General features: G+C 34.9%; 1 protein-coding gene across 1 annotated transcript; it reads right to left on the bottom strand.

Annotated features, from left to right (window-relative positions):
- Positions 1 to 1,895: 1,895 nt before the first annotated feature.
- Positions 1,896 to 11,299, bottom strand: LOC128988050 (protein phosphatase 1 regulatory subunit 3B). The gene is made up of 4 exons (XM_054409236.1): positions 11,023 to 11,299; positions 6,743 to 7,061; positions 5,843 to 6,530; positions 1,896 to 3,966 (listed from the first exon to the last, which is right to left on the bottom strand). Exons 2-3 carry the CDS (start codon positions 7,049 to 7,051, stop codon positions 5,901 to 5,903), a joined length of 939 nt encoding a protein of 312 aa, XP_054265211.1. The 5' UTR covers positions 7,052 to 7,061; positions 11,023 to 11,299; the 3' UTR covers positions 1,896 to 3,966; positions 5,843 to 5,900.
- Positions 11,300 to 21,925: the final 10,626 nt, after the last annotated feature.

The following is a 21,925-nucleotide window of genomic DNA, read 5'->3' as shown; positions in this document are numbered from 1 at the left end:
GAGGTATTGAGTCTGCTTGCACCTGCATGTACACACGTTCCGGTCCATGATAAGAAAACTGCAGTGCTGATAGTGAAACGGAAATGGAGTTTGTTACTCATTTTTGTTATTTATAAATTTTGTTGGAGTTTGAAAATAGGTGATTGTTTAGCCTGGGAAATTAACTTTATTATTAATGAAGAAAGCTATAGCCTACCTAAATGAATAAAAATCTGTATAATAAGAAAATTTTTGTGGTGAACTCCCTTTTTCACGGAAATCATCGTGTGCGTTTTTTTATATTCGCTAACTTGACAACACTAACAGAGAAAATAATTAGTAACTTTACCGTACTAATTAACTAATTTTTGTTATTTTTAATTATTTTTTATTTGGAGTTAAACCGACTTAAAGAGTATTTTTTCCCTTGTTTTATTAGACAGCGTTTTGGAAATTAACTGGTGCATCATTATTTCTAGAAATGTTTGATAAGTTTATGATTATGGTAGAGCAAAAAATAGCTAATAAAAATCTGGAAAATAAAAAACATAAAATATCTATAGTAGCTGTTTAGAAATAAAGTTTCAGTAACGAGTCCCAGCCCCAGCCCCAGCCCCAGCCAAAGGTTGTTTTGCTGACCTCTTCGTCCTTCTTTGCAGATTATGCTCGTTGATTTTTTAGCAACTATTGTACAGTATTTAACACGACAAACGTAGGGAAATAAACACTGATTGACAGATATTTGGAACTGTTAGAGATACCGACGTTTAAATGAATGAATTGTTTTGGTTAACGAGGATCTAAAGATACGGAATTTACTATTTAATATATTAACATGTTTAAGTTTATTATGGTGATTTAGTAATTTTTAAGCTTTTGTTAACTACGCCCAATGACGATCGTGTAATATGTATATCACTGTAGAGCTGAGACTACAAAAGAAACATCAAAACTAATTAAACTTAATAGTTTGCAGAGTATGTGTGAATTTTCCTGAAAATGTATGTAGATTTTTTTTAAAACCATCTTTTGCCGAACATAGAGATAAATCAAACCATTTCCTCCTCAATCATTTATTCTTAACAAACATTACTAGTTCGCACCCTTACTTGGTAAATTTTTGTAACAGAACTTTTTTATGTTTACCTACTGTCTTAAAAATGTAAATGTTAACTGTATAAATAAAAAATGAGTTTCACCACGTTGTACATCTCTCTCTTAAAAAATAACAAGAGTTCAGCATTTACTCTCATAAAACAAAAGTTCAGCACTCGTTAAATACATTTTTTATAAAGTCCAGTAGACATCAGTATTTGATTGTAGATGTGAAAAATGCATCCAAGGTAAAAATGTGTATTTTTATCTTTTTAACCTCTTCTTTTTACCTGCACGAAGTAATACTTGGGTGTTTTAGTGCTCAGATTTACAATGATAGCTGACTCTTATTAGTAAGTGTTGATTAAACAAAAGAAGTTACAGCTGAATGTTATAAATCAAAGGAATTCTTCTGAAAAAATCATCAGGCAAAATTTACAAAGGGCTACTCGCTTTTGTAGAGCATGACCTCCGTACAGATATGCTGAACTACAATGAAAAGTGTAGACTTCCAAATCACGCTATTTCACGTAGAAACTCCAACCAATGTGTTTAAGCAAATCTGTAGATTGAATACCGACTCATACAAGATAGATGTCAAAAACCTATTTAAGCCTTTGCTTAATCTGTTTTTAAAGGTAGGTATGAATTTTTTAGGATTACTGGCCTTCTTAAGTTCAGTTTATGTACCAAAACAAAAGATAGTTAACGATGTACACAGCACGAACAATAATATGAGTCTGGTCTAGGTATATTATAGAAAAAACCATCAGACTCTAACTTAAAGAAAAGGAATGAATATAATAATTACACCCATAGTTTTGCAAGAAAAGCATTTTTACTAAAAAAGAAAATTTACAAACAATTTACAATATTTTAAAAAAGGAAACAACATTTACATGGTATAAAGACGCTTGAACAATATAGAAGAGTTGACAGAAGTATAAAAGACTAAGTTAATGGCAACGTTAATGAATATGACATAAAATGGTTAACAATACATGTTGAAATGTACAATGACTTGATATACAAAATCCCCCCTCCCAAATAAATACAAAGGGATAGAACAGACAAAAATATACAAGTGCAAATTCTAACCCTTATCTAATGGCACACTAATGATTCACAGGACTAAACTAATGACTATTCTAATGATGCGTTGCATTCTGTGCATTTCATCTTTGATAAAAGATAATAATCATAAATTCACACCTATGTACATTCAACATATATCAATATACATATAGTAATCAATGGCAATTTTGCTTGATATCATTCATAATCATACTAGTTTTCCCAAAAATTTAAATTATTTACAAATCAACAATTAACATCAATAGAAACAATTTTTTACAGTGCTGATGATTTTATTTTCCAGCAGTAAAATCTTTAATCTTTACATTGTTTGCAGTATTTTTTTACTAAATAACCCTTTGTATTATCAAGTGTTTTTTTTAGTGATTCCTTTACAGTACTCATATATTGAAAAAGCCAACTGCATTTAAGTTTAATTCAAGTTCCGATTTAATTATTTATTTTACAGAAATAAAATTAAACTAAATAAATGAATTTACACATTTCAATTCTCAATCATGAAAACATTTTACCTAAGCAAACTGTAACTACATTTGATATAGTTACTCGTTTAAACAATATTTTTGAACTGTTTAGTGCCTGTTAAAAGCAAGGGATATATTTTTTGACTACAATAATCCATGGGGTGTAATAGTTTTAAAATATTAGTTGGAATTTTGTAACTATAAGATTCACTTCACTTCAGTCATACTACTTAAACTATAGTAACAGTTGAACACCAGATTAAATAAGTATTAAACTGTTACTAGCACCATAATTATAGCCATTATATCTAGAAGTGAAAATATCTTTTGTAAGACGTTCAATAGTAAAATCACAGTCTGTAAATAGTAATAAATTATTGGGCAAATTAAAATTTCGGCTACATTATGATAAAAAAATATGTTTATTGAAATAATTATCTAATATCACATTTTAAAACTGTAAAATTTCAAACAACAATCAAATACCCACGATTAATACACATTTTCTAGTTCAGGTAGGCAAGAGTTTTGTGTTGGTTTTCTCTTTACCTCGATGTGTTCTTATAACAAGTAGTAATATTTACAACCAGTATCACTTAAAATCTATATATTTACAAGAAAGTTGTAAATTGCCCGTAAAACATCAGACCTAACATTGAAACATATTTTGTAGATATAAGGAACTATTTCACATTTATAACTAAAGTGGATTTCATTTTACACTCTAGTTTACGGTTACTGTGAAGAAATATTCCATTTATAAAATATTAGTCTTTATAAAAGACAGTAAATAATAAAAACAATATTTTCGATTTAAATTCATCATACAAAAATTGGTTAAAAGTTATGATTCCTAATATGGCACTGTTCCTAACAAATTAAAATAACAAAGTGAAAATAACAACAACAATCAAAATCACAAGCCAGCAATATTCTTTCCTTAGGACTTCCGAATTCATCTTATTCCTCAACAATTTCATCCCCTCCCACACTTATAACTATCTCAGTCTTAACCGTTTCTTTACCACATCAATACAACCCAAATCGATCAAGTCTGGTTTAAATTTATATAAAACTAAACTAGAAGTTCCAGTGGGGGCTTAAAACCCAAAGAACGCTTTGCAAAAAAAACAACCAAAAATCAGTCGATACATATTCCAATGAGAATTATGTGTGAATATAAATAATATACATATATATTGATATCATAAGGGGAATGGTGTTTTTTCTTCAAAGTGATTCTTTGAGATCCTCTCCACACGGATGGACTGTGGACTCAAGGCTGGATCTGCCTCCCTTTTCTCCTGGTCTCAGGTACTGCCTCTGAGAATCCCTAGAACAACAGTGGAGAAGTTAGTGCCTGGCTCCATACAAACATACAGTAACTCACTTAGGTCTTAAATCCAACAAGGATGAGCATAAAGTTAAAAAAATATCCAGTTTTCCTCCATAAGAAGGCATTTATTAAACTGAGCACATGGAACTTTGAATCACGCCAATCTCTATTATTCATCATGAGATGGTGGACTAAAGCATATGTAGAACGGAAGAGGAAGAGAATGTAAAGAGAGAGGAACAAACAAGTCTGGCAGGACAAGCCAAGTTTGTCCACAAGTGACCTTGACTCAACCTTCTGCCAATTTATGCAACGAGCTTCAATCAGCTATTGTTGGCCACCTTACCCTACATTTTGTGCCAAATTTATTTTCATTAGGTCCAAGACATTCCTTGGGAAAAAAGCTGTCTAGGAAGAATTTAATATGTAAACCTATTTTAAACGTATTGGATACAAAGTGGATTCCACAGTATCATGTACAGGATTTTTTTTGTAGTATAGGATGAACATTTTGAAAAATACTCTCTTAATCTATACTTATTTAATACGCAAGCAGGAATTTTGTGACAATTACTCCTCCGAAACTACAGAACCGATTGACATGTTTTTGGTGTCATTGGAAAGAGCGTAACGTGAAGTTGTGCAGGAAACTTTCTTTTTAGGGAAATAATTAGAGAGTGAGGCCCTGGGGCCCTTTAAAGTTTCGTATTTCTCCATAAGATTAACATGAGAAACAAAAATTGTTTTGAAACTCCAGCTGTTGTCAGAAATTAAATATTGATAATTGGTCTCCATGGAAGCATGAGAAAATTCACAATGTTTACTTTTGCTTTGACATTTAAATGTAAACAACCAGAACTGTCAAATGCCTATTTCACAATTTTAGACAGCTGATAAAAAAATAAAACAACTATGTGGTAGGTTTATTTAATCTTAAACTATATGATAGATTATTATAAATCTATTTCAATAATTATGAAACAAATTTTTCCCGTTGCGAAGCAAAAATTAATAGTGAAAAGAAAAAGATATGTTGTAAACAGTCAATGTGTAAATGATCGAAGTTGTATTAAAAATGTGTATAGTTTTGGATGTTGGTTTGTGTTTAATGATATAAGTTAGTTATTAAATTTTTATTTTAAGTGTTAAGGATTTGGCAAATGACTATGCCTATGATAAATAACACCATTTCAGATTTCTGCCAGTTGCCTAACTCTGTCCTGTACAGTTTAAAGTAGCCTACACCTTATTGTCTACAAATTGGCTAGATAACTTAGGTACGGTACTTAATAAAAGCTGACAGCCTTTTTACGTTGACCTTAAATTGTAAGCTTACATTTTCCCGTGCATGGGCAGTTTGATTGTTAAAAATTCACCCTTTAAAATGGAAAAGGACTGTTATGTAAATTGTAAGTATTTCCATTGGTTGATAATCTTTTAGTTGGCTCTTTTGCCCTTTTAAAATCATTGGAAATTATGACTGTTATAAGTTTTCAACCAAGTAATTTGTTTGTAAATAGCTCCTGTACTTCTTTGCAATTGCTCGATTTCGAGCAACATGTACACTAGTCTTATGTAAAAGTTAGTTAAAAATTATAAATCAAAATGAAAAAAGAGTAAGTTTAAGTAACCCATCATGCTTTTTGTATGTAATAATTATTGTTGATCAACCTCTGTAAACGTGTTGTGTTTAAAGTAGTAATATTCGCTGATTACTAAATTGAGCATATTATTAATGGGATCTTAAGTAAAAAGTTTTACGCGATAAATCAGGATTTATCATATTCAAATTATTGAAATATAAAAGCTTTTTAAATGCATAAAGTTAACTTTGAATGATTTTTGTTTAAAGTAGAATGGGCTCCAAACATACCTAATTGTTCTTCTCATAGAGTTGGTGATGGCTTCGGCCGGCAGTGTATAGCATCCTGTCACCAGTAGGGTCCATCGTTTGTTAGATGATTCCAGGATGCAAACTCTGACCAAGAGTCCATCTTAGCGAAGGCAGCATCACTGAAGCGGCGACTGGGAATAGGCATCGGTTCTGAACTTTGCCCACTTGGAGACTTCTTAACAACGACGTAGTTTTTACTGCTGTTACTATCCCAGTACTCTTTTCCTTCACAGCGGTAACAGACGCAAAACTCTATTTTCCTTGACCTAGGTGGAAGTGTTAGTTTGAAGGAGAAGGTGTCATAGATGACCTTCACAGATCCAGGAACGGCCGGCATGGTGTTGCTGACGTAGGTGCAGAAAGTGTCTTCTTGTGTCATCCAGCTGTCTGCGGAAGAGCGAACGATAACTTCTTTCTCGAAGGCGATGTTTTTAACTTTGACAGTTCCCATTACAGACTCTGCAGACTCTTTGACTATGACGTTTTCCAGGGAGATGAAGTTTTCATCGAGCCGCCGTCGGAACTCCAAGTAGTCGGATGCAGGTTGAGAGAACATACATTCCCAGGGCTCTGGTGCGACTTCAGCGTTTACTCCTTGTGTGACTAGCTTGAGGAACTGCGAGTTCCAACTGGGCGGCATGTATGAAGGCTCTGTCATCAGTCGCACCTGCACCAACAAAACAATTCAATATAATATTACAGTATGTAGATTATCAGACTTTTTTAAAGGAGTTCTTAATGACTTCGCACAATAGGAGTTATACAAATTTCACTTGGTAAAAAATCGATATTTTCTTCACAGCTATAAAGATCGTTTGCTATATGATTCATCCATATCTGAAAGTAACTAGTCAACAGGAGGTTAAGTTGTTAAGTTACCTGTGTTAAAGAGAATCCTTTATCATCTGCGAAGACGACCTTCTTCTTGAGTCTGGTGGGTGACTGAGGCTCATCGTCGGAGGAGCTGGCAGAGTCTGAGGTGTCGTGACGCTGGATGAGGCATGGCCGGGGACGGTTAGGTACAGTGTTGTGGGGACGGCGAGCGGGGGTGGGCGACTGTCGGGGGCTGAGGGAGCGTCGCAGTGCCACTGGGGATGAGGACAGACGACGACAACTGGAGTAGAACGAGGGCGGACTGTGAGACACCAGCAGGTCGTAGTCTGTGGGCATCGCCGCGATGGAGCACATTAGCACGGTTCTGCAACATCAGGATATCATAGCTTAGTTACAACTATGTATTGAGAAAAAAATTAATGACCTTTTCTTGGACATGTATTAAAAATATACCAGGCTTCATATAACAAAATTCACGATCAATACCCTTGTCATTCTCTATAATATGTACATGTCATATTGCGTATACAATACTATCAAATTGGCGTATTTAGTATGACACAAATATTTTACAAACCTCCCAAAGTGGCTAACAGACAAACAATCACAAGGTATCAACTTTCATTGCATAGATTGCAATGACCCGATAATCACTATTTTCGTTTCCTTTATGTGCTAATGATGTGAATCATGATAACTGTGAGGTGATGAGTGTTGCTGATAGTAACAACAATGAGGATTGAAGTTTATTTAACACGAATGATTTGTTGACGTTTATTTGAACCAACTGTCTTAAAAAGAGGATAACTAATCCTACGAGAGGAATACGTAACGCAGCAAACCGTTAGTTTCTAAACCAACTTTCTATAGTTTGATAGTCGCCGGAGGGGATAGTCCCAATCTATAACCAAAGTGGTTTGATTAAATAGCAGTTTCGGATAGAAAAGGCGTGTAAACCTCTGAGGTGGCCAGTCCACATTTTGGCGGAGTTGATGGGTTCATAGAGATGGCGGAGACGGGTGTGATTTCCTCGACTATTTCGGTACTGGACAAGAGCCCGGACCCGGGAACTCTTGAGCTATATTGCCACATCACTACGTATAAAATACTAATACATAGAGTTACTATGGGCGACAAGATGTGTGCAATGTGCATTGTACATTAGTATAGGGTTTAACATTCAGACAACCCGTTGACGTACACAATCTAACAAAATTTGAATAATCATAAATAACACCCTAAATAAATGTTGGAAATTAGGATAGTTTGGGTAAAATAGCAATAAGCACACACAGGGCTGGTAGAAGCAAGGTTGAATTAGGTATGTTTAACCTTTTCCTGGTTAAAAAAAGGAACAAAACCCGACAACTCGTGGTTAACGATAAAGCTAATCCATTTGACCTTAAACTTCAATCATTGATAATTTTAAGGTTAAAGTTGACTGGCCATTGTGGTTATTAATAACTCGAGTGATTACAAGTTAGTGATTGTAGAAATCACAGTTATGCACGAAATTGTAAAATTAACCTAACATTTACGTCAATCTACCAAACAATAATGTTTTTGAGTTTGAACATTGACGTAAGTGATGTTTTTACATAAATTTTACGTCTTAATACACATTTTTTTTATCAATTTTTCCTGTTATTCGCTAGAAATTTAAACGACTCTCAAGACAAAGCTAGTGCCGTACTGTTAAGACAAACATGAACTACAATTAATTAACATAGTTTAGATCAAACGATGCATTTAGAAGTTAAAGTAAATATTTAAAGGCTTTATTAACAACGGTTTGAAAATGACTTTTAGCATACCTTTAACTAATTCAGTATATTTTGGTGAAGCCAAAATACAACTTTAAACAGGTTAAACAGGATTTTATATACGTTTTTTTCTGAATATTTTGTGTATTGTAAGTTTTAAAAAGGTTTTATCTAATTTCTTTGTGATTCGTGATTAGCAATATCAGATGTATGTGGTTTTGTTGAGTTGTCGTGAAAAATTAGCATTCCATTATTATAGCCCTTCAAAACGTTTTCCGTAATTAGCTTAATTAGATACTAAATAAATAGACAAAGAAATCAGACAGAAACTAACGCAGATTTACTAGGGTACCGATCATAATTCCAATTTTATCCATTGTTTAAAAGATGACATCCTTAACGCAACTCTTTATTTGCATATTGTATCAATAGGATACACAGAAAAGTAAAACATTCTTTCACTCCTTACTAAATACAGTATAATAATCCTTTAACAAACATGAATATATAATACAAACTGTTAATTTTAGCGAAACCCAATGGTTGTATGGACTCTATGACTAGTTAAACTATTCATAGTTTCCAAGGTGATAGCGTAATTTACATAATGTAAACATAGAACTAGGTCATTGTTCGTGTGAAGTAAACAGTGTTCTCCAAACAGCGTACAGCGAACAGGAAAATGTGCCATACCAAAAATACTGTATTTATTTCAGAGCCAGTGAGATTTTAATTAAATAAAACTCAAGCAATGTAACGTACACAGATCGTAATTTGTTGAATGATAAATCTTAATTTAGAACAGGAGAAGAGGTTAAAAAAGGCTACTTACTTCGGTAAATTATCAGATAAACCATCTACAAAATTACTGTTTATACATCTTTCTAAGGGTTGTTTCAATGATTGTTTGTGGTAATACGCTCGTCATGGATTGCCATAAAAAATCTAAATGTTTAAAGAATTTGTATGTTTAAGTGAAATAAATGTACGAAAATATCGGTAAAAAACCATTGTAATTTCTATGTTGTTAATACTCGTAAATAACAATTTTTGTTGTAAAACCAATTAGGCCTACCAAAAAATCTTTTATAAAACAGGCAGACACAATATTACATTTATTTAGCAAGGTACATAGGAAAGTAAGACGACATAATAGTTGTAGATAATGTAGCTCAACCTATTATTGTCCACAGTCGCAGATTTAGAGTTTCAGACCCGAGGGCAAGATTTATCGAGGGAGGAGTGTCAACCTTTGAACGTGATGAGGGTACCCCTGATGGGATTAGACACGAGGAATTTGAAAATCCCTCAACCGCACAATAGGAGAGAAAGTCAGAGTTGGAATTGGTTAAATGTATCGGACTAGAATACCTCGCGAGGTTTTTAAACTTTTCAAAGATCTAAAGCTGGTCAAAAAATGAAGGTCAGCAGAGAGGAGCTCATTAGGAATTCAATGGAGTGAGTTATAGAGTAGGCACTTGGCAGCCCCCCAGCCACCAGCCACTCGCTGTTCACGTGATACGCTATCACCCGGCTCGTGATCACATCGCGCCACCTCGGCCTTCAACTGTTCCACCTCTACTTATGTGACTTATATTGTCAAATGTTTACTCTTCTAGTCTTTGAATGAGTTAAATTATTACATAAGTTAGTATTCATACATACATTCATATATTCATTCATACATTCACCGCACTGCATTCCGCGTAGCCAATAGAGCGTGCGAATAATTTATCCCTCGGCTGGCTTGAAAAAATGTGAGTTATACATCTCTTTGAAAATTGCAAACAAGAGTTAAGCAAATCGAAATTTTTTATACATTTCCATATAGACTAGCCCTATAGTTTGTTTTACTGATCAAAAGTTTAAATTGCGAAGAGTTTTAATCTAAACTAAATAAATATTGCTGGAATAAAAATATTTTCAATTTACTCAATATTACTGCCAGATGAAAATTAAGTAATCTTTATTTATATTAAATACAATGATAAAGGCTCGTTACCACAGATGCCTACGACCATAGATTAAAGGAGTAGAGTACTGTATACTCTTTTATGTAATGGTAATACTGAATTTAAAAGTTCAAAAAGGCCAATACAAATATTTTTTGAATATTTAAAATGTAGTATTATATTTAATTAATTTGCCAATATCTCCAATTTAAGTTATCTACTCCTTTAATCTACGCTTCGACAGAAGACTCTTGGTTGACAATGAGTGTAGTGTACTGACAACTTTTATCACATGATTTATCAACCTAAATGACTCATTATGAGATAACACTCGGAGTTACAAGGCTAGAGTAGAGTATGAGTTTAGTTTGCTATGAAGTATCTACAAAGTTAATTCTTAACTATATAAATCGGAATTTCTTGAAAAATATTATACAAACTTGTCAATTATTGCCAGCACAAACATGCTAAAGTTTGAAGCGTGACTAGCAAGATTAAACAAGTTGTCATGAAGAATTTCTTTTAAATGCTGTAATTTAAAGTAATTCTTTCGGTTTATTAAAATTTTGGTAAATATACAAATTATAGAAGTAGCTATGAAAAAACTTACCAAATAAACGTGGTTTTCTATGAATCTCAGTGGACGAATCCTGAGTAAGTAATCCTGTATTTTGCACTTTTCGCGAACTGTCTTTACTATATTTCGTAGGTAGTTCAATAACACTGTAACGAACCGACCACTTCGTAGGTAAGTATCTGTAGTGAGTGATGTGTTTGTGTGTGTCGTGTGGCGTGTGTGTGTGGTTGTGGGGCACTTAGTGTGTATGTACAGTCATGTTTGACGCCGGCGGACGACTGAAGAATGAAGACGCGGGGTGCAGTGGCTGCTAGTAGTCCGCCCTGCTGATAGTGAGCTATTCCCTCACACGAGCGCTAGTGTCGTGTCGCGGCGCCGACAGACCTGACTGTACATGTCGCCCCCGCGTGCTCACAGCTCAGTGGTCGCAGCGATAATTAAACACTTGGCCACTTCGTGTTCTCAATAGTCCACATCATCACAACTTTGTTTTGTTTTTACACAATAAGATCAATTTGCAATTTTCCTTCTACGCTTCAAAGACACGTGACAACAGCCGGGTCCTCTGAGTTATCTAAAGGTTTGTGGTTTGTAATTTGTTCGGGCCACCACGGTCATTGCTACTGCAGGGTCAATGAATCCAATTTTAGCCAAGTTAACACACGCGGTTCACCGGTTATGATAGAGGGATGTGGCTATTTCGGCGTGTTTTGTTTGGAGCACGATTGTTGTTGGTGATGTTGCATAATAACGATTACACCTAACGATCGATCGACGTAAAACAGCCGTAAGATAGTCACGTGATGAGGCTAAAGGGCTGTTTCGCCAGAAGTCTGACGCTTGGCGATGATCGCTAGAGCTACAATCGCTAAGGGCTATTTTTTCAGCAGTGGTCAGCGATAGACGCTGGCGGCTGTAACGATCGACGTTTCTGGCAAAACAGGCCTTAGGAAGTCGTAAGTATGAGCCCTTGAATAATCTTTGGTGAATAAAACAACGAACGACTTTGTGACTGTAGAGTTCTCTCTACGTCTGATTGAAGTGTCAACCCATCCTGGGATCATGACTCCAGGACGGCTGTGAGCCGTTAGCCCTGGCAACTTAGCTGCCTGTCGATGTCAGTGGTTAGTCCAGCATTCTGCGACGGAGTTGCGGGACTTGTTGCCAGAGGAGTTCTCTTACGTCTGGTCGAAGTTGTCTATCAACCGGTCTACGTTCTACGTATTCCCAGATGGTGGGGATCTTCGCAGCGGCCCTGATGGCAGTGTTCTTCACGTACGACCGAGAATTGGTGGCAGATCGAAGACTCCTGCTCTGGACCGCTAGCAGCTTCTTACGGCTCGTTCTGCAGACAAGGTGATTCCACACTGGTGCGGTCTTGTCTTCGGAACGAGCCACAAGAAGCCGCTAGCGGTCCAGAGCAGGAGTCTAACACTAACATCCGCCGTCCAACCATGGATGAACTAACCCCCGATCCATCCAATGAGAGCACGCGCTATTTCGAGACCAGTGAATGGATGGATGTACTGTAGGTGTTGGCTGTGAAGACTTATCGTGAGAATTAAAATGTTTAATGAAACAATAATTAATCAATCCCAAATTAAAAATCTAAACTAACGAAAAAATTATCATGATGGTGTGGCCTCTGGATCGTCTGAATTAACGTATAGTGGTTTAAATTACCTTGTTCTGTCCAAAACGATCATATGTAGTTCGTAGTGACTACAGCTGTTTCGTGCTGCAGGAGCACATCTTCAGGTCAGGAGAATGTCAAGCAGTCATTATATTCCTCGTGGTGGAGTTCGTCAAATTATTTATAGTAAATAAATAGCATAGACACAACATAGAAACACAAAACACGAAACTGAATATTTAACACTGGTCGACCAGACGGTAACAAAAAATTATATTGACAAACACCTAAAAATATGGCTATACTTACTGGGTATTAGTACACGAAGTTGACGTTGTGCAGGCCTGTAAGAAATATTTTAAACAGTGGTCGATTCAGATTAGACAATCTATTCGTTGTATAACAATATGTACCGTCCGTGTCCGTATGGATAATAACTAAATCCATACAACATGATACAGTAACCGTAATAGGAGGAAGGGGCGTTCTGAATGTACCCCAACCTCAAATTACAATTACTGCCCATTTGCAGTTCCCAGAGACATTGGAACTGCAACTCTGAAGTTCAAATAACGCCAAGTGCTTTTATCTACCGTAGCCCAATTACGTTTTTGACATATTAGGCCTACACATCACGAAAGCCACCAAAATAAATAGCTCTTTTACTTGTAGCATGTGTATGTGTAAACATTTTCTACAAGGCATCAATTGGCTTGGAGACAAGTATCACATGTACATCTAACAGTTGCAGTTGCATCATGTTACGTGGTCTATGTCATTCTATTACTTGTGAGATGTTCTACAATCAATCACTTGTTCACGTGTCACTAGGAGTTGATAACTCTCGGCCAGTCACAGTCAGTACAGGAGTCACTATCTTGTCACTAGTCACTAGTCAGGGTCCAAGCGGTTCACTACGAATCGCCATCACGATCAGCGGGGTCGACTTGAACGTCGCAATTATTGCAATGTGATAGAAACTGAAAATGATGCAATATGGTCGTAAAATGTAACTATACAGTACTACAGCAAGTAAAATATGTTTTTATTTTAATAATTAAGTCGACATGGTTGTTTTTTTATCAGCTCCAGATTGAGTTTTAGTACAGCTTTAATTTACTAGGGTTTTAATTAAATTGTTTGAAAGGAAATAAAAACCCAAACGGATGACAAATAGATATATTTTAAAAAGGCGAGTTTTATCCGGTTTAAATTGTGTATGTTTGTGTAGTGTGGTTTTACCAGGGTTTTACCCATCTAATCTACAGTCGAGAGAAAAGTTTAGACATCAAGCTTAGACCTCTACAGAAAAGTAACCAAAATAATTAAAAAAACATAATTAATTAGAAAAACTAAAAAATTAATTAATTAAATAATCTAAATAATTAGAAAAACTAATTAGTAATCAACATTTACCTGGTTTAATTCTACTTATTACTGTAATAACAAAAATAAAATATCTTTGAGCTTAAAAGCTTTTATTACAGGCGTTAGGTAAAACCTCTCCAAAGGACTTTGAAAATTCGCACAACGTAAACTGAACGCCAGAACTTCATCAAACATTAATACAATATAAAAAGATATATAATGAATGAATTTTTTTTTTCAGAATCTCTACTTTACCCAAACAGGTTTTTGTTGTTAATTATGTAAATTAACTTCTTCTAAAAAATCAATCGCTTGAAAAATAGAAAAGCTTGTTTTAAAGGCGATTGTTTTGGTGTTTGGAAAGGTAATTAACTTTTTTCGATATTTTTAATGGACTGAGTCCTATGACAATGCCATACATACTACCTTTGCTAAGGTATATCAATAGACTCAACCAAGGGAGTATCAGTATGTTTTATTTGTTACAGGACCCCCTGTAATCGACAACTACCTAAATATTTTTTTCTATTGATTAGAAAATAATGGTGTTCATAAAAACCCCTGTTTTGAGCAGTGTGTATCATAATATAATTTTTGTTATCTTACATTCGGAGATTCGTAATACCTACTTGTGCATATTTGTCAAAGCATTGGCAAAGTGTAATTAACTTGAAAAAACGTCAACCAATATACTGTAAATGTTTGGTTTTAGTATTTTAATTTGTTTATTTGTTATTTTTTAAGTAACGGCATTATTCAAAGATAAGTTACAAGCGTATCAATATCAATACCAAAGCGGGCTTTATTTTTAAACAATCTATTAGAGGAGAGAATTGAGCAATATTTACCCTCAAGATTGTTGGTTGTTGTTTAGTTTTATTGGAAGATGGAAATATCTTACCTCAAAATAGATCTGACAGAAGGATATTTAAACACCGATAAACAAACGACCAGATGCTTTCGAGTGTTCTGTTATAGATGATGTCTAAACTTAGCCAACGTATTGCCCGACTATAGAAGTGGCAAAACCTTATGTGAATATACAATATTATTGTTTGAATCGTTTTTAAAATATCGTATTCGTTTTAGAAAATTCGCAAATTGACAATGTAAAAAAAAAATAATTCTTCATAACTAGGACGCAAGTATATACTGACGTATATATTTAGCCTACCAAACACTAAAACTAAGAGAATTATTTCAAACAGAATTGAATATGCAAATCAAAGCACCAAATAAGCTGACATTTTGATGTAAATGTTGTTTCCAAAATATGCCTTTGAACGACATATATGGTTTGACTTGTAACAACTATTCTTTGAATCAGCCCTTGCACTTCTAATCAAATAATGATTACGACCTCACAGCTTTTTTGTCATAATAATTCTATGTAGCATTAGAAATGTTAAAGCGGTCTCTGCTGCCTCCTTTTCAACGCAATCTCCTTCAAAAACCCGTTTTACAAGTAACTTGGATAAACGATTGATATTCATGCAAGTTTTTCTTGTGTGTTCTATCATCTTGGATAACACAAAAAAAGTCTTATCAGAAAACTTTTAACAGACAATGCAGTCGATGTTATAAAAAAAAACTAAGTTTAGCCGATACTACTGCTTGATGGGCGATAGGCATAACATTTCTGTAACATCGGTGAGGAAAGCAAAAAGAAAATTAAACTAAAGAATGTTCTTATTAGACACAGAGCTAGGAATGGGTAACATTCAGCTAGGTATAGGAAAATTACATTTCCTAAGGGTCTTTCGTCCGACTCTACTTATTTAGGCCTGTATGAAAATAGAAAATACGTTATATGAAGAATAATTATAAGGGACTTATTTGGATGACATACCGTTTGACAAGTCAAAGTTCATCTGTGGGTATACCAATAACCTTTTTCTAAAAATAACATGGGGGGAATGTTTGGAATTCCTTTGAACGAAAGGAAATGTATAAGATGCATTTCACAAAATAAACAGAGGGGCAGAAAATACACGTTATCAGAACGATTGATGAATAATATACATTTACGAGAAATGTGTTACGGTTGGATAAAAAGATTCTTTGGATAGGGCACGAAATATCAATGGGAAGTAATGTGGCTAAATATACCAGATGACTGGCACGACCCCACGACGCCGCCGCCGACGTGAGGCATGCCACGTACGTCCCTGCGATGCGTCGCGATGCTGGATATAGCATTGACTATAACTACTGTACAGCCTCGGTCGTCGATCTTGGCCTTCACTACATCCAGACTAGACACTGTTGAAGTTATTAGTATTGGCATCTCCCGTTAACCTCCCCTTTCATATGCTCTTGCTCAAGTCATATCCAACCGCATCAAGTCAAATTGCGTTTAATCGCACGAAATTTTGTGAGTTGCAATGTATTTAGTGTATCAATTACCTCCACTAGCCATCAATTACCACCACTAGCCATCAATTACCGCCACTAGCCATCAATTACCGCCACTAGCCATCAATTACCACCACTAGCCATCAATTACCACCACTAGCCATCAATTACCACCACTAGCCATCAATTACCACCACTAGCCATCAATTACCGCCACTAGCCATCAATTACCACCACTAACCACCAATTACCACCACTAGCCATCAATTACCGTCACTAGCCATCAATTACCGCTACTAGCCATCAATTACCACCACTAGCCATCAATTACCGCTACTAGCCATCAATTACCACCACTAGCCATCAATTACTGCTACTAGCCATCAATTACCACCACTAGCCATCAATTACCGCCACTAGCCATCAATTATTGCTAAACTCTGATACAGGCCTAAATTAAAGAAATAGATACAACATGATCAGACCATCAGACCTACCTATTTACACATGACTATATCTTTTAAAATATCCTTATCTATGGATAACAACGATGATATATTATTATCTGCGGTTATCTGAAAATCTGTCTTACATAATCTTTCTGAAAAAATACCTTCATGTATTTATTATTTTATAAATACATATTTTAACTAGGTACTGTATTACTAAACGTTGTAGTGGTGCTCAGTATGAATTAAGTAACCCTATATTGTTTACTCACTGTTTATTTTTTCTCTAAGATATTATAGTTCTAAAGAGTAGTGTAAGCTTCCGCGTTCCCTACGTCGTCGCCAGGGGCACAATCCCGGACATAAACAATCTGCAGTCGAAATAACAATCTGCAAGCACTAATTCCTAAAATGACAAACTTAAAACATCAGATATTCTAGTAAATATACAGGGTTTTATTTCAGTTTATAACGTGTCCCAAAAGCAATCTTTTTAGTTTGTCTTAGAGATTAAACTCACATTATGAACTCTTTTTCATATGGTCTACTTTTGTAAGCTATATTTTAGGAAGAATTTATAATCTTTTAGAATCGGAAATACCAGCGGTCAAAGTCCTATATTTTCTTCTAAGAAACATGGGGAAAATTATGAGTGGGTTTTCGAATACGATAGTGCAAGATTAAACCAAAAAATCTCCAAATATTATACATCTTTTGGTAATTTTTACTTAAGATATTAAAAATAATTAAGATAAAAAGTTTTTTATTGATGGGGCATATTAATGAACAACCTCAAAACTAATCAATTATACCACGAATTCTGGTAGTTTCTCTAAATAAACAGTTTGTTCATTTCAATCGGATATTATCTATTGTTTTGGCACAGACAGAAAGAATATAAGATGGTAGTGTAGTGATGTCTCGTCGTCTACTTTGATTGACGATTCAGTAACTTGTTATCAAGCAATCTGAGGTTAGTCAAGCTGATCAAGGTTAGCTGATATTATAAATTATTCTGGGAAGAACATATTTGCAACGGAAGTACAGTTTGCTTTGAGTTGGACAGTTTACGCAAAATGCAAGTACAGTACTTCAAGTTATATAATTTGCATGCCAAAACAAATACCATTTCATGAATACCGACGCTTTTCATAATATGTCTACGTGGTAGGCATTAATTTTAGGGAGGAAAATAAGGTAAATATTTACTATCAAGATTGTACTTTTTATTACAACTGTTCCGAATTGTACCTATTGGATATATTTGTTAAGTTAAGTAAAAATTTTACTTAACTGATTTAAATTTATTATTACTGTAAGGAAATTTACTTTTATATGCAGAAAAAATTGGGCTATCTCATTGAAGCTTAACTTTTGTCTGACCTACTCCAATAATAACGCGACCTTTAGTATCAGCCCTGGCCTACATCAAGCGTGCAGTTTTTTAATCTTTATCTTAAGCATGACTCTTTTTTGTATACTTAAATTATCAGTGGTACGTGTATATGTGTAAACAAAATTTGGCTTAGTGTTGATTTGAAAACACCATAAAAGTAACTTCAAGGACTGTTTTGCTGAAAAGTTTAGTTTAATTGTTATACCTTTTGCTACTGGATTCTAGTGGCCTTTCCTGAAGATATGTTAGCTAAAATGTGTATGAATGATTTTTCCTTAATGTAAGTTAAATGATAGGTTTTTATTAAATAATATTATTACTATAATCTGAATACTGTAGTTGTTTTTATTATTTTGCCACATCTCCCTCATAGACATGCTATTGCTCAACTTTGATAAAATGTAACTACCTAAGATAGCCAAATTTAATATTTACATTGGCTATAAGGACAGCATCCAAGTCTTAGAAGAGTCTAGATTCCCATCAAGCAAGAATACCAAGTTGTTTTGTGATAAGTAGGATACACGAGAGAATGAACTGTATCTGTATTGGAGGGTTCCCTCAATCAAAAGACAAATGATGAAAATATTTTACTTGTTCAAGACGTAGACTATGGGCATTGCACAAGTTATAGTCTTTGTTTTGAATATTGACTACATCATTATTTCAATAATGAGTATTCCTTGGAACTCTACTTTAAATCGATTTTGAACGTGCCTTACAGCTCACTGTACGTAAAACGTGTATCAAGATCAAGGATAAAACAAGAACACTGTTTCTTTAAATGTTCTTTGTACATTTTAGGGACATTTTAGTTTTAAAACAATTAAACTGACTGATGCAAGTGGTAAGCATTCTATGTTCAGAAGCAAAATTAATGCAGTCTTATTAGGCAATAATATAAGTCGTGTTCTAATCTACACCTTGTATTCTGACCAAGACAACAAAGCTACAGTAATATGTATTATGCATTACTGCAATGCAAGTTGTAGACTTGTTTGAACTCCAATGACGATGACATCTCTAGACACTTTAGACTTGGACTGAAAATGCGTCGTGGTGGACTTTACCATTACCAAGATCGGAAGATGTTTTGATTCTCTGACTCCGTCACTACGGAGGCAGCTGTAACAACAGTGATCCGTCAACTGTACAGTATAAACAGTAGCTTGGTTCTCAACAGAGTAACCTACAATCTGGCTTTACCTACAGCCACGTCACGTGCCATGTTACCAAAACTGGAACCTCCTCTTCCTCAACTATTGTATGTAATGTTTTGGTAGGTTATAATAACACGTTTGTCAGAATTTTTTCTTGTTAAAGCCCCTTTTACTATGTTGTTGTTGTTTCCAATACATCTGGTCTGTCATGTAGGACATTAGTAGTGACCAAACGAATCTAATAAGTAATAATAAATAGAAAACATTTTGAAATCAACTATTCAAAATCTTCCTTGAAGGAACAAAGAATTATCTTGCGAGGAGCGAATACTAAAGCGAAGCATGGATGGTTGTCAGAGATGCTCTTGCCCTAAGATATGGGAAAACTCCTATACACCTCCCCTATTCAAGGATGGCTGTGGCAAAAACTTCAGTATGGAACATACCATTAACTGTCGCACCGGTGGGTTGATAATAAGAAGACATGACGAAGTAAGGGATACTCTTGGAAGCTTGAGCCAGCATGGGGAAACTGTATTCGAGAACCAATGATCTCTGAGCAAGGGTCATTGGATGCTGCAGCACTGAAAGCAGACTTGGCTTGTAGGGGTGTATGGGAGGTTCAGATGGAAGCATTATTGGATGTACGTGTCGTTGACACTGATGCTCCATCGTACTTGAACCTCACATACGAAAAGTTTTGGACAATGCAGACAGAGAAAAGAAAAAGAAATACTTAATACAAACAGAAACAAGAAATGCTTCTTTCACCCCACTAGTCACGTCTGTGGACGGAATGCTAGACAAAGAGTTTCAGACCTTTCTCAGAGCAGAACACCTAACTAAAAAGTAGCAGAAACATTACAGTTTAGTGATGGCCTGGATAAGAGTAAGTGATTTTTGTATTTTCACATTTCAAAAAGAAAATCTGATAGGAAATAGTGGAAATCGATATATTATAACTCAGCCAAACTATCATTAGCAAAAAGAACCATAATATTCAAGTATTATTTATCATTTACTTATTATTATCAATTCACGAATCACCAATGTATCGATAAATATCGAAGAGACTGTACAGCACCAACATTACTCTTGCGACACAGATTTTAAGTTCCTCATTTACGTCAGAATTGCTAAACTCGGCGTTTAACAACGCGGTTGAACTTTTACTCTTTTATTGCAATTTTTATCTGATGAACTTAACCTACATTTTAAAAGCTCTAATTGAGAATTTCTCTGGCGCTTCTAGAGTAACCAAGTTGAGATAAACTGAGACCTTAACCCACCGCCTACGTTAGCATCTTGTTTGGTGTTCAATATTGGGCAAGCCAATACAGTTTAATTAGATTGGTTGCATGGGTTATCTGTAGCGAAGCTCTTGTTTAGTAGCCATGTTTACATAAGTGAAGTGTATGGTTACGTAAAACCAGCGAAATATTGTACACGGAAATACCTATCACCTAAACTAAGGTAAGGTAAGTAGGCTAACCTACCAAATCATTCACTTTCTTAATTAACCCTCTGATTAGTTATTTGAAGAGATATCACTAAAAGAGTCACTACGACGGACATGGTCCTCAAAGTAATTTGCCTCTAATTATCTGCTATTACTATGGCCTCTCCAGTAAGAACTCCTTGTATGTCATCTTGAATGTTTATTGGGCTTCAATACTATTTATTTCATTCGGCATCTTTCTGTATCTTCACGGTCATTGACTTTAAGAGGACAATATTGTGTTACCTAGTGAAGTGGAGGAAGACATTTTTTTTTAAGAATTTGTATAGATTTTTCTAAACAGTTACTGTTTGATTCAGTGTTCAAAGTTCTGTCATCGTGAGAACTTTGGCCTCCACAAACAATGGGTTGCAATGTGTGAAAACTAGTTCAGAGAATTTAATTCTTGACCCTTTTTTGAAGGAGAAGTACTTGTTGGATAGTTGGGCTGTTTCCCCAAAACAATATGCTATATTCCATGATGCTGTCAAAGCATCAATAATAGATACTTAATATAAAGTTTTTCCAGGGATGAATGAAGCTTTCAATTATCAATTCTCAATTATCAATTCATTGAGATCGTGACGCCAAGTTATACATATTTTGTGTTAATATACATCCAGCAATTTTTGTGTATAATGCAAGTATTGAATAAGAGACACACATATTCTACTTTGACAAATAGTTACACTACTGAGACTATCGCTTTTAGATGGAACATTCAATGTTCTCATTAATATTTATATTCATTTTAAGCCGAAAGTTGGCCGAAACGCATCGTATTCGGATACTACAAAGAAACCAATCGACCTATAGGGGTTGGAACAGGCTATCGTATGTTGTTTCGTGACGTTTCAGTCCAGGGAGCCGAAACAACACTAAACTGGGCCCGTTCTAGAACCATGTCCTCTTCAGCTAGAATAGAAGTTACTGTAGGTGCACTTGAAGTATTAAACACGAAGTTGGTGTTGGGCTTAAACTACATCAAATCGAAGTTTTATTTCGATGCGTCAACCAGAAGACTACCGTAAGTTCACAACTATATTATTTCAGGTATTAGTTTTCAGTCATTAAAAT

Source organism: Macrosteles quadrilineatus, unplaced genomic scaffold (assembly GCF_028750875.1).
Source record: "Macrosteles quadrilineatus isolate MER2022 unplaced genomic scaffold, UCM_ALF_1.0 Scaffold_1__1_contigs__length_201487025, whole genome shotgun sequence".
NCBI classification, from domain to species: domain Eukaryota; kingdom Metazoa; phylum Arthropoda; class Insecta; order Hemiptera; family Cicadellidae; genus Macrosteles; species Macrosteles quadrilineatus.
Note: the sequence above shows the minus strand (reverse complement) of the source record. Positions and strands in the feature narration are given on the sequence as shown.